This window comes from Canis lupus, chromosome X (assembly GCF_048164855.1).
Source record: "Canis lupus baileyi chromosome X, mCanLup2.hap1, whole genome shotgun sequence".
Lineage (NCBI taxonomy): Eukaryota > Metazoa > Chordata > Mammalia > Carnivora > Canidae > Canis > Canis lupus.
This window is the reverse complement of record NC_132876.1, coordinates 48,820,720-48,836,482: the sequence shown is the minus strand read 5'-3', so window position 1 is coordinate 48,836,482 and position 15,763 is coordinate 48,820,720. Positions and strand designations below refer to the sequence as shown.

The 15,763-nt window shown below is 46.6% G+C and overlaps 2 protein-coding genes across 9 annotated transcripts; one reads left to right on the top strand and one right to left on the bottom strand.

Moving 5' to 3' along the window:
• Positions 1–2,064: 2,064 nt before the first annotated feature.
• Positions 2,065–5,001, bottom strand: ARMCX6 (armadillo repeat containing X-linked 6). Of its 4 annotated transcripts, none has more exons than XM_072816040.1 (4): positions 4,862–5,001; positions 4,470–4,559; positions 4,033–4,153; positions 2,065–3,725 (listed from the first exon to the last, which is right to left on the bottom strand). In XM_072816040.1, the coding sequence occupies exon 4, from the start codon at positions 3,578–3,580 to the stop codon at positions 2,678–2,680; it is 903 nt and encodes a 300-aa protein (XP_072672141.1). In that variant the 5' UTR covers positions 3,581–3,725; positions 4,033–4,153; positions 4,470–4,559; positions 4,862–5,001; the 3' UTR covers positions 2,065–2,677. The 4 variants fall into 4 exon arrangements, with proteins under 4 accessions (XP_072672141.1, XP_072672140.1, XP_072672143.1 ...); XM_072816039.1 differs by having other exon boundaries at positions 4,476–4,559; XM_072816042.1 differs by having other exon boundaries at positions 4,858–4,994.
• A 5,126-nt stretch (positions 5,002–10,127) lies between these two features.
• Positions 10,128–14,874, top strand: ARMCX3 (armadillo repeat containing X-linked 3). Of its 5 annotated transcripts, none has more exons than XM_072816034.1 (5): positions 10,128–10,286; positions 10,819–10,898; positions 11,183–11,243; positions 11,501–11,570; positions 11,829–14,874. In XM_072816034.1, exon 5 carries the CDS (start codon positions 11,975–11,977, stop codon positions 13,112–13,114), a length of 1,140 nt encoding a protein of 379 aa, XP_072672135.1. In that variant the 5' UTR covers positions 10,128–10,286; positions 10,819–10,898; positions 11,183–11,243; positions 11,501–11,570; positions 11,829–11,974; the 3' UTR covers positions 13,115–14,874. The 5 variants fall into 5 exon arrangements, with proteins under 5 accessions (XP_072672135.1, XP_072672134.1, XP_072672138.1 ...); XM_072816033.1 differs by having other exon boundaries at positions 10,130–10,286; positions 10,791–10,898; XM_072816037.1 differs by having other exon boundaries at positions 10,145–10,286; positions 11,146–11,243.
• The last annotated feature ends 889 nt before the right edge of the window (positions 14,875–15,763 follow it).

Genomic DNA, 15,763 nt, shown 5'->3' with positions numbered 1-15,763 from the left:
TCCCATGCTGTTTCATTTTGAATTAGGTATGGGAGGGGGCACCATGGTCTTCCTGGTGCTGATAGCCTCTCAATGTCTTAATCAGGTCCTGACTGGCAGGCCTGCTCCCGAATCCCTTCCACTGGCCCTAGGGCTCCTGCCCTGGCACAGCAACCAACCAAGGGATAAAGGGCAGACGGGGGGCCTGAGCTACCAGACAGGGGAGTGTTTGGGGGAGGGCAGGGCCAACAGATGCACAGGAGGCTTTTGCCTTGGGCCAAGACTACACCCTGGAGACCCTTGGATGCCAAGGCTTGCCTGTGACAGACAGTTGCTCAGGAGATGAGCAGAAAGTCTCCAAGGCCCTCCCTGGGTTAGAAGTCAGCTGTGGCCTGAAAGTGCCAAGTGCCTGCCTTGGAGACGGAGGACAACTGTGCCAGCACTCAGATGGAGATTTGGCAGAGCACAGAGGAGGAGGGAAGTGCCTGTTAATTTGGGACCCCCATCCAGGAGGAAGTAGAAAATCTCCTGCCTTCGTGCTGAGGTTAAAGAGGTGTCTGTCGCTGAAGACAGCAAAGACCAAAGCATGCTCCACTGGGACAAGTGAGTGTGGGAGCTGCCTGCAGAGCAAACTGACTGGAAACATTGCCCAGTCCACCTGAGGCTGGCTTGGGAGAAAGGGGTGGTCGCATTAGCAACTCTTAGCAAACATGACAGGATCCAGCAGTCAGCAGAGGAAGCCCAGGGAGGGTGGCACCCAGCGTGCGTGCGTGTGTGTGTGTGTGTGTGTGTGTGTGTGTGTGCGCGCGCGCGCGCGTCCTGCTGGGGGTGTGGCGTCACAGCAACCACAAGTCACATGCTGGCCATCTAAGGTGCCAGTGCCTGGGAAGAGGCAGTGTCCCCACTGCAGGTTAGAAGACTCCCCAGAGATGGTCCTGGGAGCTGGCAGACAACCACCCGCACTTGCTAGTCAGCCCAAAGTGCGGGGCAGATGGGTACAAGCTGAAGAGTTGTGATCTACCCGCAACCCAAACTCTAGGAGAATGGAGGAAAAAATAAGACTATGGTCTGTGTGGAGGAGAGCAGTCAGAGGGCAGAGCACACATACAGTGCTGATGCCCAGGGCACAGGGCTCAGACAGCATCCCAGCGAGACAAGGAGAGGGCAATAGGCACAGAGACAGCACTGCCTAAGGGAAGGGAACCTGGCTTTGGTGATGCAGGGGCCAAGGGTTGCCGGGAGGGGTCTGGCAGTGCTGGGAGGGGTGGCAGCATGAGTCGTCCGGATCCACAGAGTGGTTCTGTACACAGGGCTGGGTTCCTCCTTTCCTCCAAGTGGTGTCAGGAGCTTGGATGCGGGGAGGGGCAGAGCTGTCTCCCGATGGACCAGCCATAGCATAGCCCTGCCAGGAACCCCAGCGTCTGCCTTACCACCCTGATGGGGAGTTCGTGGGGAGGGGGGTGCTTCACTGGCCCCTTCTTGGATGTCACTAAAGGTACCGGGGAGAGGCCAGAAAGGAGGCTTCCCCAAAGGAAGCGGGGCCAACCCTTCTCACTCTGCCAGGGATTTGGGCTTGGGGTCCCAAGGAAGGCAGTGGGCCTGGAGGTAGGTTTAACAGCTGCTTCGCAGGACAGAGAGAACTATACCACGCAGCAAAGGACAACTGTCATTGCCATTCTTGTGCATTAAATGCACAGAGGTGCGTTGCCGAGTGGTCCCCAAGGCTGTGCAGACAAGCCCCAAGGATACTGACCTTCCGTCTAGGCTGGCAGTTAAGGAAAGGCATCTTCATTGAGGGATTGCTCTGCTCCAGGTGCCAGACTCTGAGTCACCTGCTTCACAGGTGCTGTCTCCTTGAGTCCTAATTCCACACAGCCCACCTCTGCTCCCTTGCTTCCGCCCCCAGCACCCAGCCCCTTCTTGAGGCTTATATTGAGCCATGCAGCCAGCCTCTCCCCCTGCCTCCTAGGAGCACTGAGAAGTGTGCACCTGTCAGGGAGCAAGCACCCTACTTAGGTCGCATTGGTTGCATATTTTTGTCTTCCTCTGCATGTAGACTGTAAACTCAAGGACAAGTTCCATGTCTTGCTTTTGTCAATCAAAGCACACAACTTTATTGATGATACATACAAACATAGGCGTGGGTGGGTGAAGTTAAGTCAGTACAGCACAGAGAAAGGCAGTGTACTTTTTGGATCAACGGGTTCACCATCCATCACCTCGCAAAGGAGGAGTAAAGGAAAAAGAATTCAACCTAAGCAGCAACAGATGCATTTTCAGCACGAGCCCGATATGCGTCTGGTCTCCCCCAAACGGTCCAGCTTAGACAGGGAGACCAGCACAGGCAAGGCATCCCTCGCGGTGCTCTAATATGATGTTCTGTAGCCACAGCTGGCAGCTGAAAGGATCCCTTTGCCACACGAGGAAGGCCGCAAGGGAGTCATTGACAATGCACGTTGCCTGCAGACTGACTGCAAAACCAAGGAGTCACTCAAAGCTCTGTGAGAACCCCTGCCTGGCCCCTAAGAGTGTGGTCCTCGATTTAGCAAGTGTAACTTTCACCCCGTGATGTGGTGATTGGCTAAGGCTGGATCTCCGATGGCATCCACTGCAGATTCTCTGCATGAGAACGACACGAGTGTGTGTTCACCGGAAGGGTTTTGGGTGGATTCGGTTCCATTCTGTTCGAGGTGGCCATTTAAGAGGCCAGGGTTTGCGGGAGAACCTGTCTGTTGGCGTTCCTGATAAAGAGGGACGTGAAGGAGAGCAGCATTTGGGCCCCCAGCAATTCCCCTGCCAAGACAGGCTTTTCAGACAAACCTATCAACAGTTTCAAAACCTGAACCTCAGCACATTCACTTCCCTCTGATATCAAAGGAAACTTCACGTCTGAAATGGGCTTGGCAAGCATGTTATTAATAACTGTCATGCTTATTAACAAATTTAATCCGGCCTGCTGCAGAAATGAGTTGCAGCAATGTGACACAGTCTCCCGACACACTTCATTGACGTACATCTTAATCTGGCCCTGATTTTCAACACTTGCATTCAAGTTATCCAGAGCACATAAAGCCTTCTCCTTAATAGCAGGGTGGGGAGTGAGGATCGTGTTTCCAACAATGGGGAGACTGGCCAAATGACTATTGATATCGTGGCTAAATGAAAACCCAGCATCCTTGAGCTGAGCAAACCACATTTTTCCCTGAATGAAAGGATGCCTGGAGAGGTCAAGAATACAGCTGAAATTTCTAAAGCTTTGAGTACTCCAAGTATTTTTATGTTCATAGGGGAATGGGCGCTGTTTTACTGGGTATGTTCGGTTGGCCTTGCCCCCACCTGAGGGCCTGTCCTCGGTTCCACCAGGGGCCCCAGGTTCAGTCCAATCCCCATCCTCACTCCAGGGCCGAGCCATAGTTGTGAAATCAAACCAAAGGTCAGGTTCCTCCTCATCCAGCTCCTGGTCATCATCCCATTCCTCTTCCTCCTCCTCTGACTTGTCACTATCATCTCTTCCTATGGTTAGTTTGTAAACACAGTAGCAGGCACCAGCCCCAATCATCAGTCCTGCTGCCATCCAACCTACTTCCCGAGCCCGGCCCATGCTCAAGTGCGTCCCAGCCTTTGGACAGGACCAGAGAGGGTCTTGTTCCACCTGACTGAAGAGGATTCTTAGGGCCAGGGTTTACAATGGTGTAGTGTCGTCCTCTTCAGCCTCCCCAAGTCTCCTGTAGCTCTCTTCTCATGATCTATGGGTTCAAAATGGTATTAGGGCCTGTGCCGTATCTCAGTTTGTGTCTCATGACACTAATATAGTGGAGTCTGAGTTTTGGGTGAGACAGGTGGATTATTAGGAAACTATTTCTTTGTTCCTTTTTGTCATCCTCTACCCTCAGCACCCATTATTTCCCTTCCAGGCCTTACAGAAAAGGGCAGGGGATGGGGCTGTGCTATGATAGCCAGGAGTGTAGCTGGGAAAGGCAAACACTTGGGGTACTTTCCTCCACCACCCCCACCCCCACCCCCAAAAATTCACGGGCAGTTTCTCCCACCAACCTCCACCAAAGTCAGGTAAATTTCTTCTCCTTCCCTCGTCTTCTGTCAGTATTCCTTCCACAGGGATTGATGAACAGTGTGGCAGAAGGATGGCAAGATAGCCGGCTTTGGAGAACTGAAACTGGGGTGGATGTGATCAGCGCTGAGAACACAGGTCCTAAGGCCCGCTTTTCTGGTTTTTCGGCCTTTGACTTTAAAATATTTCTCAGACCTTCCCGATTTTCCAAACGCGGGTTCCTCCCCCATCTCCCCCCATTATTGTCCGCCATTTCCCCAGCAAAGGCCGCCACACCCCTTTCCCTGCACTGAAATGGGAGGGGGTGTGGAAAAAGAAGGGGCCAGGAGAGGGCGACTGGGACCGGCCCGCGCAGATCCCAGCCCTTCGTCCTCCGCCACCCCCACCGCCACCCCCATCCCGGGTCCAGGGATCATCCCACCTTTACCCGGATCTGCAAGGTTCCGAGGCAGTTTGCTCCTCCCCTCAGCACGACTTTTGGGGCGACCTATGGGCCAACGGACCGACAGACCTGCAAATGGACAGGGAACCGAGGGGACGGAGTGCTTGGTGGACGGAGCAGGACTCGGGACGCGAGTACCCAGATAGTGGTACCTTTCTTCGGAGTCTCGGTCAAAGGCGTTCACTCCCCTCACCCCCGCCCAAAGTCCGCCAGTTCTCTCTACTAAATGGGCACAAGGGAGGGGGGCGGCGGTATTTAGAAAGTAGGCGGGAAGGGGACGTAGCCCGGATCAGCCTGAACCGGGATCCGAGGCACCCTTGGCCCTCACCTATTCCCACCCGCCTCTAAGCAGAGCCCAGGCTCGTACCGACCTCGCGGTCCGGGGCTAGTTTCCTTCTTCCTTCACACGCCTGCAGAGTAATAGGGGGCTGGTACCCAGACGGAGGCGGCTAGCAAGGACTTCTGCTCTAGGCAGCTCTTGGTCACGTGATGACACGTCACCAGTGAGCTCTGGCCCCCAATTTCCACTCCCAGAAGCAGTGCGGCAGGCGCCAGCCTGCCCCGCACCTTCCCCCTTTCGCACTGGGCCCTGTCACTCTTTTCCTCTATAACAATACCATTAGGCCAGTGGCTCTCCGATGTTTGAATTTGCCTTTCTCTGAGTACGCGAAGGTACTGCATTTTTTCCTGGGTCTGCCGTTACTCAGATTTCTTGGGGGGGGGGGCGATTTCTTATCCTTTGCTCTGAAACTCCGATCCCCCCCCCCCGCCCCGCCATTCCTTAATTTCTGCCCTTTTGCCCTTTTGTTCCAGTCTCTGCACAAAAATTGGGGGTGGGAGGTTGCATAAAAGGAAGCTCAAGTAGTAGTGAGAAATTTAGTAATATTTTTGATACTTTTATGTTCTATTTCATCCTTCCTTTTTTACTGACGCAAGCTATGCTATTTTATCACCAGAAAATAAAATCAATCTATTTCACTTGGAGAAAAAAATAATTCAAGTTAGGTACATATGTGTGTGTGTATATATGTATGTAATAAATAAGATTTCCCAGTTGATAGGGAGGCCTCACTGATTTGGTTAAGTTGATTTGTACCCTGTTGAAAATGTTTTCTACTGACTGCACAGGGAATAACAGCTTTTAAACAGTATATTAAACTTTAAAAACATACCTTTACAAACAAAACCAGTGTGCTTTCAATATGATTTATATACTGATGGAGAGAATAAATCTATAGTGAGGTAGTCAGTGTTTTAATCGTTGCCATTTTTGATGAATGAATCATTATCCCTTTCTTATTCCTGGCTAAACTCATAGTATTAAGTATCAGATGGCTGAAAACTTCATAGAATATTACTGGATGGCTTTCACTCTGGCTTCAAAGGACAGACTTCAGCAGATCCTAAATTCAGATGAATCTAAACTGTTCAGATGAACTGTAGAAATTAATAACTTTGCAGATTAGCCCGTTTTCATTCAAAAGTCTTTATTTGAAAACTATTCTAAAAAAAAACTATTCTAAAGTTTCATTCATGTAACCCATAAATTAGAGAAGTCCCTGTTTTCCCACTGATGAAAATGAGACTCAACAGATGACATTTTCATTTAATCATGCCACTAGTGAGAGTATCTCTGGGATTTGTTGTTCACACACTACATGTCATCCTAGCAGCAGCTAGAGTTCATTCGACATCTTCCAATGGAGACAGTGGTGAGGGTCTATGGGTGACTGTGAATCACTGCAACACCCCTGAGATCTGTGTTATTTGTCCCTCATGAAAAGCATGGTTCACCTGCTCCCAAGCAGTCACCAAGAGAAAGAGGCCTTTTCACTCCCTGCCTTTTGTTACTATTTCACTGCACTACCCATACAAGCCCCTCAGGTTAATCTCAGAACTCAGGGGCAAAGTATGCAGAAGTTAGTCCCCAGACATTCAGCTGTCCCTGCTAGGGAGTCATACTCTAAATATAGACCCTTCAGGCAGCCTCTTTCTTAGAATGTTGAAATATGACACGCCGGCAGGAAGCTCCCCCTGTGAGGGGCCCCGGTGTGGGGGAGGCCCTTTCAGGAGGTGAGCCAGGGAGCCCAGAGGGCCCTGCTGGTGAATATTCGCAAGTCAAGTACGCATCACAGCTTTCTGGTCTTCAAAACTTTTATAGTCCAAACTTCTTTCCCCAGTCTCACACCCTTTTTTTTCTAAAAACCTTCACCACATTTGTTTTGCATCATCTCTTTATACTGTTCTTTTTGTCTCCCTTTTTTTCTCCTAGACAAGTGAATTCGATTTATGAAGACTTACTAACAAATTTAACTGTCCATCATTCAATTTTTGGCTGCTAAGTAATTATAGGAGTGGGTTTTGTTTGTTTTGAATATATACATTAGAACGAACGAAGCAGTATATAAAGCTTAACACAGCTTCAAGGACAAAAGTCCTCTTCCCGCTCCTTGCTGGTATAAAATATCTCCCTCCCCCACTTCAGTAAGTTTTCCAGTTTATTCCAATGTATAACTCCCAACTAAGATTTTCCCAGTTTGGCAGACTTTTCCCTGTCAGACCTTTCTCAGTTGAATCCATTCCTTCTTTAAAACTCACCCTTTCAATTTATCTCACCTCTTTGTCATTTAAAGCCACAATTTCTACCAAGGAACCTAGAAACTAGCATTTAAAATCTACTTTGCTCTCCATTATACAACCATCAACAACTATTTAATGGCATGTTATTTGCCTGACAGATTGTTTCAAAAGCCAAAAAAAAAAAAAAAAAAAAAAGGAAAATCCTTAAGCATTTCCTCCAACAAGCCTGTTAAAAGTTCCTGAGCCTGCAGAAGGCTATGTGAAGCCCCTGCTGAAAGGGAACCTTTTGGCTCAAATTGGTATGTGGTCATATGGGCTAGGTGTCTTAGAGAGTGCCCCAAACAAAAAAGCATCAGCAGATGGTAACACTAATAGGACTGCAGAGAGTGAGGAAAAAAATATAGAAGATTGTTATTTTAAAAAGCTGCGTTACTTTTTGTATTTGCTTTTGTTTGCATATTGTGTAATAGTTAATTTTGTTTGGTTGCAGGCAACAGAAACCAAACTAGGTTAACTAAAACAATGAGGGATTGTAGAAGACCAGGGTCAGCTCTGAGGGGTATAGGTAGGAGGAATTCACAGACGGTCTCTTCAGGATGCCATAATTCCACTGATTTTCGGTGTTTTTTTTTTTTTAATCTGCATTCAATATTTAAATTTTAGTAAGAGAGTATTGAGCTGGTCTGTTTTGGTCACAATGCCTACCCTTTTGCTGGGGGGAATGAAAGGGGTATTTAAAATGTAAAATGCACTTTCTTTTTTTACCCAGAGAGAAATATAAAGTTGTTTCAGATGTTGATTTGCAGGAGCCTTTTAACTACTTTGGATATTAACCCATTGTCCAGCTATGAATGAGGTGCTGGGGGCCTATGTACCACAGAATGTCTTAGTTGTAATTTTCACATTAGCTAAACATCAGAGAGGTACAGTTCAGAAGTGGTAAACACAGAGGATTGTAGTCTAAGTCCAAGTTATCTGGCTTTCCTGACAAGATTCCACAGGGTTGTATTTACAGCTCAGTGTCTTGCCCTCATTGTTGCCTGATCAACCTCTGACTTTTTCTGAAAGCAGAGGTCTCTATCAAGGAAAGACCCCCATTCATAGAGACTTACATATAAATCTAGATCTAGGGGTGCCTGGGTGGCTCAGGGATCACGGGATAGAGTCCCACATCAGGTTCCCCCCAGGGAGCCTGCTTCTCCCCCAGCCTATGTCTCTGCCTCTCTCTGTGCGTCTCTCATGAATAAATAAATAAAATCTTAAAAAAAAATCTAGATCTGAACAGCCGAAGCCATGCATTAACTCTGCATTCTCTCTCTTCCAGTGGGCCAAAAGGGAAGCTAAGTCCCATTAGGAGTGACAACTGAATAATTTACCCTGAGAAATACAATGGTCAGAGGGTACTGGAGGTTTCTGTAAGTTTTACCAGACCATTCTCCCTGTAAGCAAGCTACTACGTGGGAAGCCGCAACCTCAGAAGGTTGCTTAGTGAGCCTGAAATCAGAGCAAGGGCATTGGTTCACCTTAAGTAGTGGCTTTCAGCTAAGGAAGCTTGAAGTACTCTTCCAGATTATGGGGATGGCTCTGCCAAGGAAAGCTGAATGTTCCATTCATCTTAGCCAGGACTTCCTCTCCTTCCCAGACAGCGCTTGGGTGGGAACTAGGAACACTTTCCTCTGACTCTTCTTTTCATACATTCCTATGCTCAAGTAAGCTCCATGCTGCACATGATCTTTCTCTGAACACAGAATCACATAGTCGATTTGGTTTTCTGTTTGCTAAATTTCAGTCATATCCTCGTACTGCCTCCTAGTAGTTCCACTGATACGGATTTCTCTGACTTCTGCCTATTCCCAAACTCTCCAGTCTTGTGATTTACTCCCATATTGTCTGTGGATTGTGAAAGTTATACTCAGATAATAACCTTATATCTGAACTATTAAAGACCATCCCATTGTAGATCCCAATGTTCTGACACTATTTTATTACTTTTCCCAAAACATAAAAAAAAGTTCAATCATTGCTGACAGGTAGATCATTGAGCTCACCAAACTAATCAGTGAAACGGTTCCACACTAATTACTAGAGGCTGCATTCAGCCAATTTAATCTTGGTCTCATTGTTTCTCTAACACTTATTTTATTTAAAGGCGATATTCTCTATTTGTGCTCAAGTATATTTTGTAATGTTCTTTTATGCTATTTACTTTGTCGGTGTGCATGGCTTTTTGGACAGATACCTACTATGTAGCTGGGACTTCTACTCAGCCTTTTCTGTGTTACTGCCTTCTGAGGGCTCCATGCCTCTTCCTTGCTAACCCGTGCAAGGGAAAGTGTGTAGCTCTCCTGTTTAGAACACTGGCCTAGTCAGAAGATTTATGCAATCTTAAACACTCTAATGAGCTCAGGGTTGTGTTATGTGCTAGGCCTCAAGACATTAAGATTGTTTGGAGTGAAGTGTGTAACACTCCCCATGAGTGAGAAAATGTGGGGCTTTTGGAGGCCATCACCCAACATCACTCTGTGACTCCCACTCTTTTTTCCCCCTCAAATGAAAATAGCTTTATAGTATTTTTTTTCCACAAAAGAATGCAGGCTGGGGGCGGGAAAGGGCAGAACAAAAAGAACAAAAGAAGTATTTAAGAAAGTAAAAAAACACAAAACAAAACAAAACAAAACAAAACAAAACTAAAAGCCACTCTCACTCCAGGTCTCCTTTTCTGATGGCTTTTTCGTTTCAGATCTGGGACCAGATTTCAGAGGAAATGATAGACATTAATAGCTGGGAGGAGGGGAGGCTGAAAGAGAGGTTGCTGTCCCAGGAGTTTAGGGAAGGAAGAGGCAATTTTTCAAAAAGTGTAAGTGGCCAGTAGCCCCAGGGGAAGATGCTGTCCCTTCCTGGTAATCCGAGGAAGGCAAACACAACTACGGAGAGATGGGATTACCAAAGAAGAAAGAGTAACAGGCCTGGTGTGGGGGAGGGAAAGAAGGGGGGCGGGCTCTCCTCTGCCGCACTGCTGGTGGGAGGGGAAATTAGGGACCCGAGTTGGTGGATGACGTAGCTCTCACGTGACCAAGAGCTGACGTGTGCAGAAGTCCTTCTTGTTCTGGTCCTTGTTCCCGTCTGAGTACCAGCTCCCCATTGCCCTGAGGGCCAGCGGGCCTGCGGCAGAGGGAAGGAGGAGGAGAAGAAGGAAATTGTCCCGGATCCTTGCAGGTCAGTGCCTGGGAGATTCCATAAAGTGGGGGGGCCCAGGGCGTAGGGCGGAGACCGTCGCGGGTCCTGAGGCGCCTCCGCCGTCTCTTCCCCTCGCCAACAGCTTTCCCCGACATCTGTCCCGCCCGCAGCCCATTTCAATCCTGCGAAATGGTGATCAGGGGGCTGTTTGGGGAGGAGCCCAGAGAACGGGAGTGGGGAATCTGCGGGGAGCTGAGGCCGTAATCCGGAAAGGGAGCCGTGGCCTGGGTGTTGGCCCCCGGTCCTTCAGGACAGCGCCGGCGGGGAAAGGCTGGACATTCGGGGAGGGGGAAGGTGCAACGTGATGTGTCAGCAGAACCCTAAGACGGGTTAATAGGGGTGGGGAACCTTTGACAAACAGGCCCCTGAATTAGGAAAGAGTTTCATGTTCTGGGGACTGGTCGTCCACCAAGCACTCAGTAGCGGCCGTTTCCCGTCTTTCTGACTGTGGCTGTGTCTTCCTAACCATGGCTCTGTGTCTAGGGGGTCCAAGCCTCTCCCGGGTTGCCAGTCTTTCCGTAGGTTGCGGCACTACGCCAGGCAAGAGAAGAGGAAGGAAATTAACCCCAATCGGTGAAGGTCGATTTGAGGGTAAGACGATCTGGAGACCCTAAGAGGGGCGGTGGTGGGGGTAGGGAGAAGCCAGAGATGGCAATAATCTGGGTTAGGGCTGAGTCTGAGTGTGTTTCTTGCACTCTCGGGACTGTGGTGAAATGGCGTTCGGTGTGTGTGTGTATGTGTGTTGTGGGAGGGGAGGGCTGGGGTGTGGGGGTGGGGAAGAATGACAGAAGGGGAACCTATCAGAGAGTTTGTTCATAATCCTCCTCTCTCTCAACAGCACTTAGTCCCCATGATTTCGATCTGTCATCCTGCAGGTCTGCTGTAGCAGGTGGCACCACTTGAGGCGAGGGAGGAAGTTTCCTCGGATCAGTAGAGGTTGGTAGGCGTGGGGTCTGCCTGGAATAGGGGAGGGCCTGGAAATCAGCCACAGTTGGAGGAGTTCATCCAATCCGACCTTATTTCCCTAACATCCCTCCCGTTTCAGGTTAGGAAAGGGGCAGGCTTCTGCATGTTTTGGATGGCATAGAGGTTAAAAAAAATCTGACAGCGTGGATGGTGAATCAGGAAAGCTAGGAATGTGAACAATCAATCCATCAAGTCCTCCCTTCTCATTGGTTCTGGTCTCTCTGCAGATTGCAAGGGTTGTTGGGCGTGGCACACCTCCAGGGGAGGAAGAAGGGACAAAGTGCCTGTCTGGAGGAGGTTAGTGCAACAGTGCCACTCCCTGGGGACACCTGAGGTTGGGGCTGGCCCAGGCCCCAGCAGACACTAAGGGTTCCATTCCTTTATTTAGGCTCTGGGAGGGGGTGGGCTAGGGAGGGTAGAGGAAGTATATATAGGGTTTGTTAACAATCTGCATTTCCTACTGGCTACTCATTTACTCTCCTGTCCTCCTGTAACTCCCTGCATGGGACAACACAAAAGAGAAACTCAAACCCCATTTCCTTCCTGCACCCCCAGGTCTACCTCCAGTGTCAGCTGTTGTGGCCTTGAAGTGGCTGAAGACGATCACCTTTCACAGACGTGCACCCAGGCCCATAGCCCTTCTCTCCTAGCCTGAGTGAATACTTGGTTCCTTGGTCCCTGCTATTGTCAGGGACGATTGCATGGGCTACGCCAGGAAAGTAGGCTGGGTGACTGCGGGACTGGTGATTGGGGCTGGAGCCTGCTATTGCATTTACAGACTGACACGGGGAAGAAAACAGAACAAGGAGAAAATGGCTGAGGGTGGATCTGGGGATGTGGATGATGTTGGGGACTGTCCTGGGGCTAGGTACAATGACTGGTCTGATGATGATGATGACAACAGTGAGAACAAGGGTATAGTGTGGTACCCACCTTGGGCCCGGATTGGGACTGAGGCTGGAACCAGAGCAAGAGCCAGAGCAAGGGCCAGGGCTACTCGGGCTCGCCGGGCTGTTCAGAAACGGGCTTCCCCCAATTCTGACGATACTATTCTGTCCCCTCAAGAGCTGCAGAAAGTTCTTTGCTTGGTTGAGATGTCTGAAAAGCCTTATATTCTTGAAGCGGCTCTAATTGCTCTAGGTAACAATGCTGCGTATGCATTTAACAGAGATATTATTCGTGATCTGGGTGGTCTCCCAATTGTTGCAAAGATTCTCAATACTCGGGATCCGATAGTTAAGGAAAAGGCTTTAATTGTCCTGAATAACTTGAGTGTGAACGCTGAAAATCAGCGCAGGCTTAAGATATACATGAATCAAGTGTGTGATGACACAATCACCTCTCGCTTGAACTCATCGGTGCAGCTGGCTGGACTAAGATTGCTTACAAATATGACTGTTACTAATGAGTATCAGCACATGCTTGCTAATTCCATTTCAGACTTTTTTCGCTTATTTTCAGCGGGAAATGAAGAAACCAAATTCCAGGTGTTGAAACTCCTTTTGAATTTGGCTGAAAATCCAGCCATGGCTAGGGCACTGCTCAGAGCCCAAGTACCATCTTCACTGGGCTCCCTCTTTACTAAGAAGGAGAACAAAGAGGTTATTCTTAAGCTTCTGGTCATATTCGAGAACATAAATGACAATTTTAAATGTGAAGAAACTGAACCTGCTCAGGATCAATTCAGCGAAGGTTCACTGTTTTTCTTTTTAAAAGAATTTCAAGGGTGTGCTGACAAGATTCTGGGGATAGAAAGTCACCATGATTTTTTGGTGAAAGTAAAAGTTGGAAAATTCATGGCCAAACTGGCTGAGCGTATGTTCCCAAAGAGCCAGGAATGACTTCTTGATTTTGTAGTTTAGAAGCAACACACATTGTAAACTATTCCTTTTCTCCACCTTGTTTATATGGTAAAGGAATCCTTTTAGCTGCCAATTTTGAGTGATGAATATCATTGTATCATCAATGCTGAGTTGGTTTTCAAGTCTAAACTGGGTGAATGAATATCACTACCTATTCTGAAAATATGTTTGTTGCTTTTTATCTCATTGCCTAGATTGAAATATTTTTACTATTTCTTTTGCGTGACAGTGAACCGGTCGGTCATAAGTAAGCTCCCTCCTGTCATTTGCATTAACTTCGTGTATCATCAATAAACTTGTGTGTTAATGCCGAAAAAAAAGAAAGAAAAAAGAAAGAAAGCATTCATGTCCTTGGTTTATAATCTAGTTGGAGAGATAAGAAATATACAAACAAAAAGATAACAATATCTGGAGCATATGCTCATTGTCAAATGTGTGCTCTCAGAGCATAGAGGAAGCAAAGGCTTCTGTGGGATATAATAGCTACAAACTTCTGGAGGAAGCAACCATCGAAAATGAGTCCTGACTGGGTTAGGTAGTTAGGCTTTCCAAAAGCAAGAGTGAAGGGGCGTTAGAGGTAGGAGGCATAGAAGTAGGACGCCTTTTCCTATGACTGGGAGGAGATTAGTCACCTTAGAGTGGAGAGCGTGGGGATTGGAAGTAAATAAATTTGGAAAGCTGAGTGAAGCCAGTTTGTAGAGAGCTGTTTGCATATTATCCCACTGAACACAAAGAGCCAGGAAATATTTTTGACTAAAAAGAATAATTGGAATTCATATTGAGGTCTCTCGCTCACCAGCTATGCAGTGTCCGCAAAGGTGTGGAAACATGGATCCTACCAAACCCTGGTTGTAGGAATGAGTTTACACTGAGTTTGCACAGGTTTGTGGAGGGCCATTTGATAATACATATAAGCCTTAAAGCATGTAAAAACCCTTTGTCCTAAGGAAATAATTGAGTAATTGGCTAAAGACTGTATGTACAAGGCTCTTCATCCCAGCATTGTCTGAAACAGTAAGAATTGGAAGTAACCTAAGTGTAGCACACTGAATTTGTTAAATAAGTTAAGGAATGTTCACATGGTATATATGATAAATATGTCGATTCAAATCCATATTGCCCGGAGAAGATATTCATTCTGCATTGTTAAATGAGAAAGGTAGGTTAGATAGCAGTGTTCATAGAATGATTCTATTTCTTTTTCAAAGATAGTAAAACATATATTGAAGTAGACATTAACAACTGTGGAATTAAAAAAAAAAAACTGTGGAATTATAAATATCCAAACAGTAACTGGTATATTTGAGTGGAAGGATAATGAATGATCTTTACCATTTTACTTTTTATTCATTTATGTATTCTCATTTATATGAAATGAATATTGTTTTTTTGGAAATTTTTGTAAAAGAAAGTGTTGGGAATGAAGCAGGTGATTGGAGCATGTACTGAGTAGAAAACAATTTAGATTAAAAATGAGATAGGTTGAAGCTTCCTCTCTGAAATGATAGACGAGTGATGAAGATGGGGCTTGTCATGAAGATTAAGTTAAATAATACATGCAAAATACTTAGAATGTCCTGGCACAGAGCAGTTAATTAAGAAAAATGAGCACCCTTAACTCCCTAGAATGTAGGGTTGATGGTTTTTTTTGGTTGACCTTTGTTTTGCTGGGGGCATTCTGCCGTGTGTCAGTGTCATTTAGTAAATAATAACAATAAAGGTTAGCATTTATTAAGTGACTAGTGTGTAGAGTTCTGTCATTCCTGCAAGACAACTGTTAAAATAACTTCTCAAAGGAATAAGGTTTTCTTACTTCCAAGGACTCAGTATTTCCTCAGACATGATCCCACCAACCTCTACAACATATTCCTAGTGAGATCAGGAAAGGGTAAAATCCTCTGTTCAGTTACCATCTGCTTCCAGCCCCAGGCTTCCATATACCTATCTTAATGTTGTCTATATTAGATAAAAGGATCAGAAACTGATTGGCTTAAAGTCATTGCATATGGTGACCCTATTGAATCACATACTAGTGGAGACTCATTTGACACTAGTTTCATGGGTGGGCACTGGAAAAGGCAACTAACATTTTTCTTGCTCTATTATTAGGTAGGAGAAAGAGATTTGGGAGGGGAAGGCTAATCCACTTAAAATAAACTGAGTTTGAGGTATCTATGTGACATCCAGATGGAGACAGCCTATTGTCATTTGAATGTATTCAGCTGGCACTCAGAGGGAAAAAAAAGATTTGAGGGCCACCAGAGGATGAATGGTAATTGAGGACATGGTTGTAGATGTGTTTCCCAGAGAAAAGGTACAGACTGTAAGAGTGGAGAGGCGCCAAGAAGAACTTTGTAAGGAACTGTGGCAGTTGGAGAGAATTGAAACTGAGTGTATACCCATTCAGGCACTTTCACTATCCATATTTCTATATATTCTATGTGTAAAATTAGATGATACTATAAATAAATTTTGGGAGCCTGATTTAAAATTTTTCTAATTTTCTCCTAAAAAATATTCATTGGAAAGACTTGAGAAATTAGAGACAATGAGAACACAATTGTTTTCTGACCCAGGTATGGAGCTTGAACATTTAAAAACAATATTCACATGAAGCCATGTTGGATT

Excerpts from the sequence above, each read along its gene's own strand:
- ARMCX6 (XM_072816040.1), bottom strand. The coding sequence starts at position 3,580 with ATGGGCCGGGCTCGGGAAGTAGGTTGGATGGCAGCAGGACTGATGATT.
- ARMCX3 (XM_072816034.1), top strand. The coding sequence starts at position 11,975 with ATGGGCTACGCCAGGAAAGTAGGCTGGGTGACTGCGGGACTGGTGATT.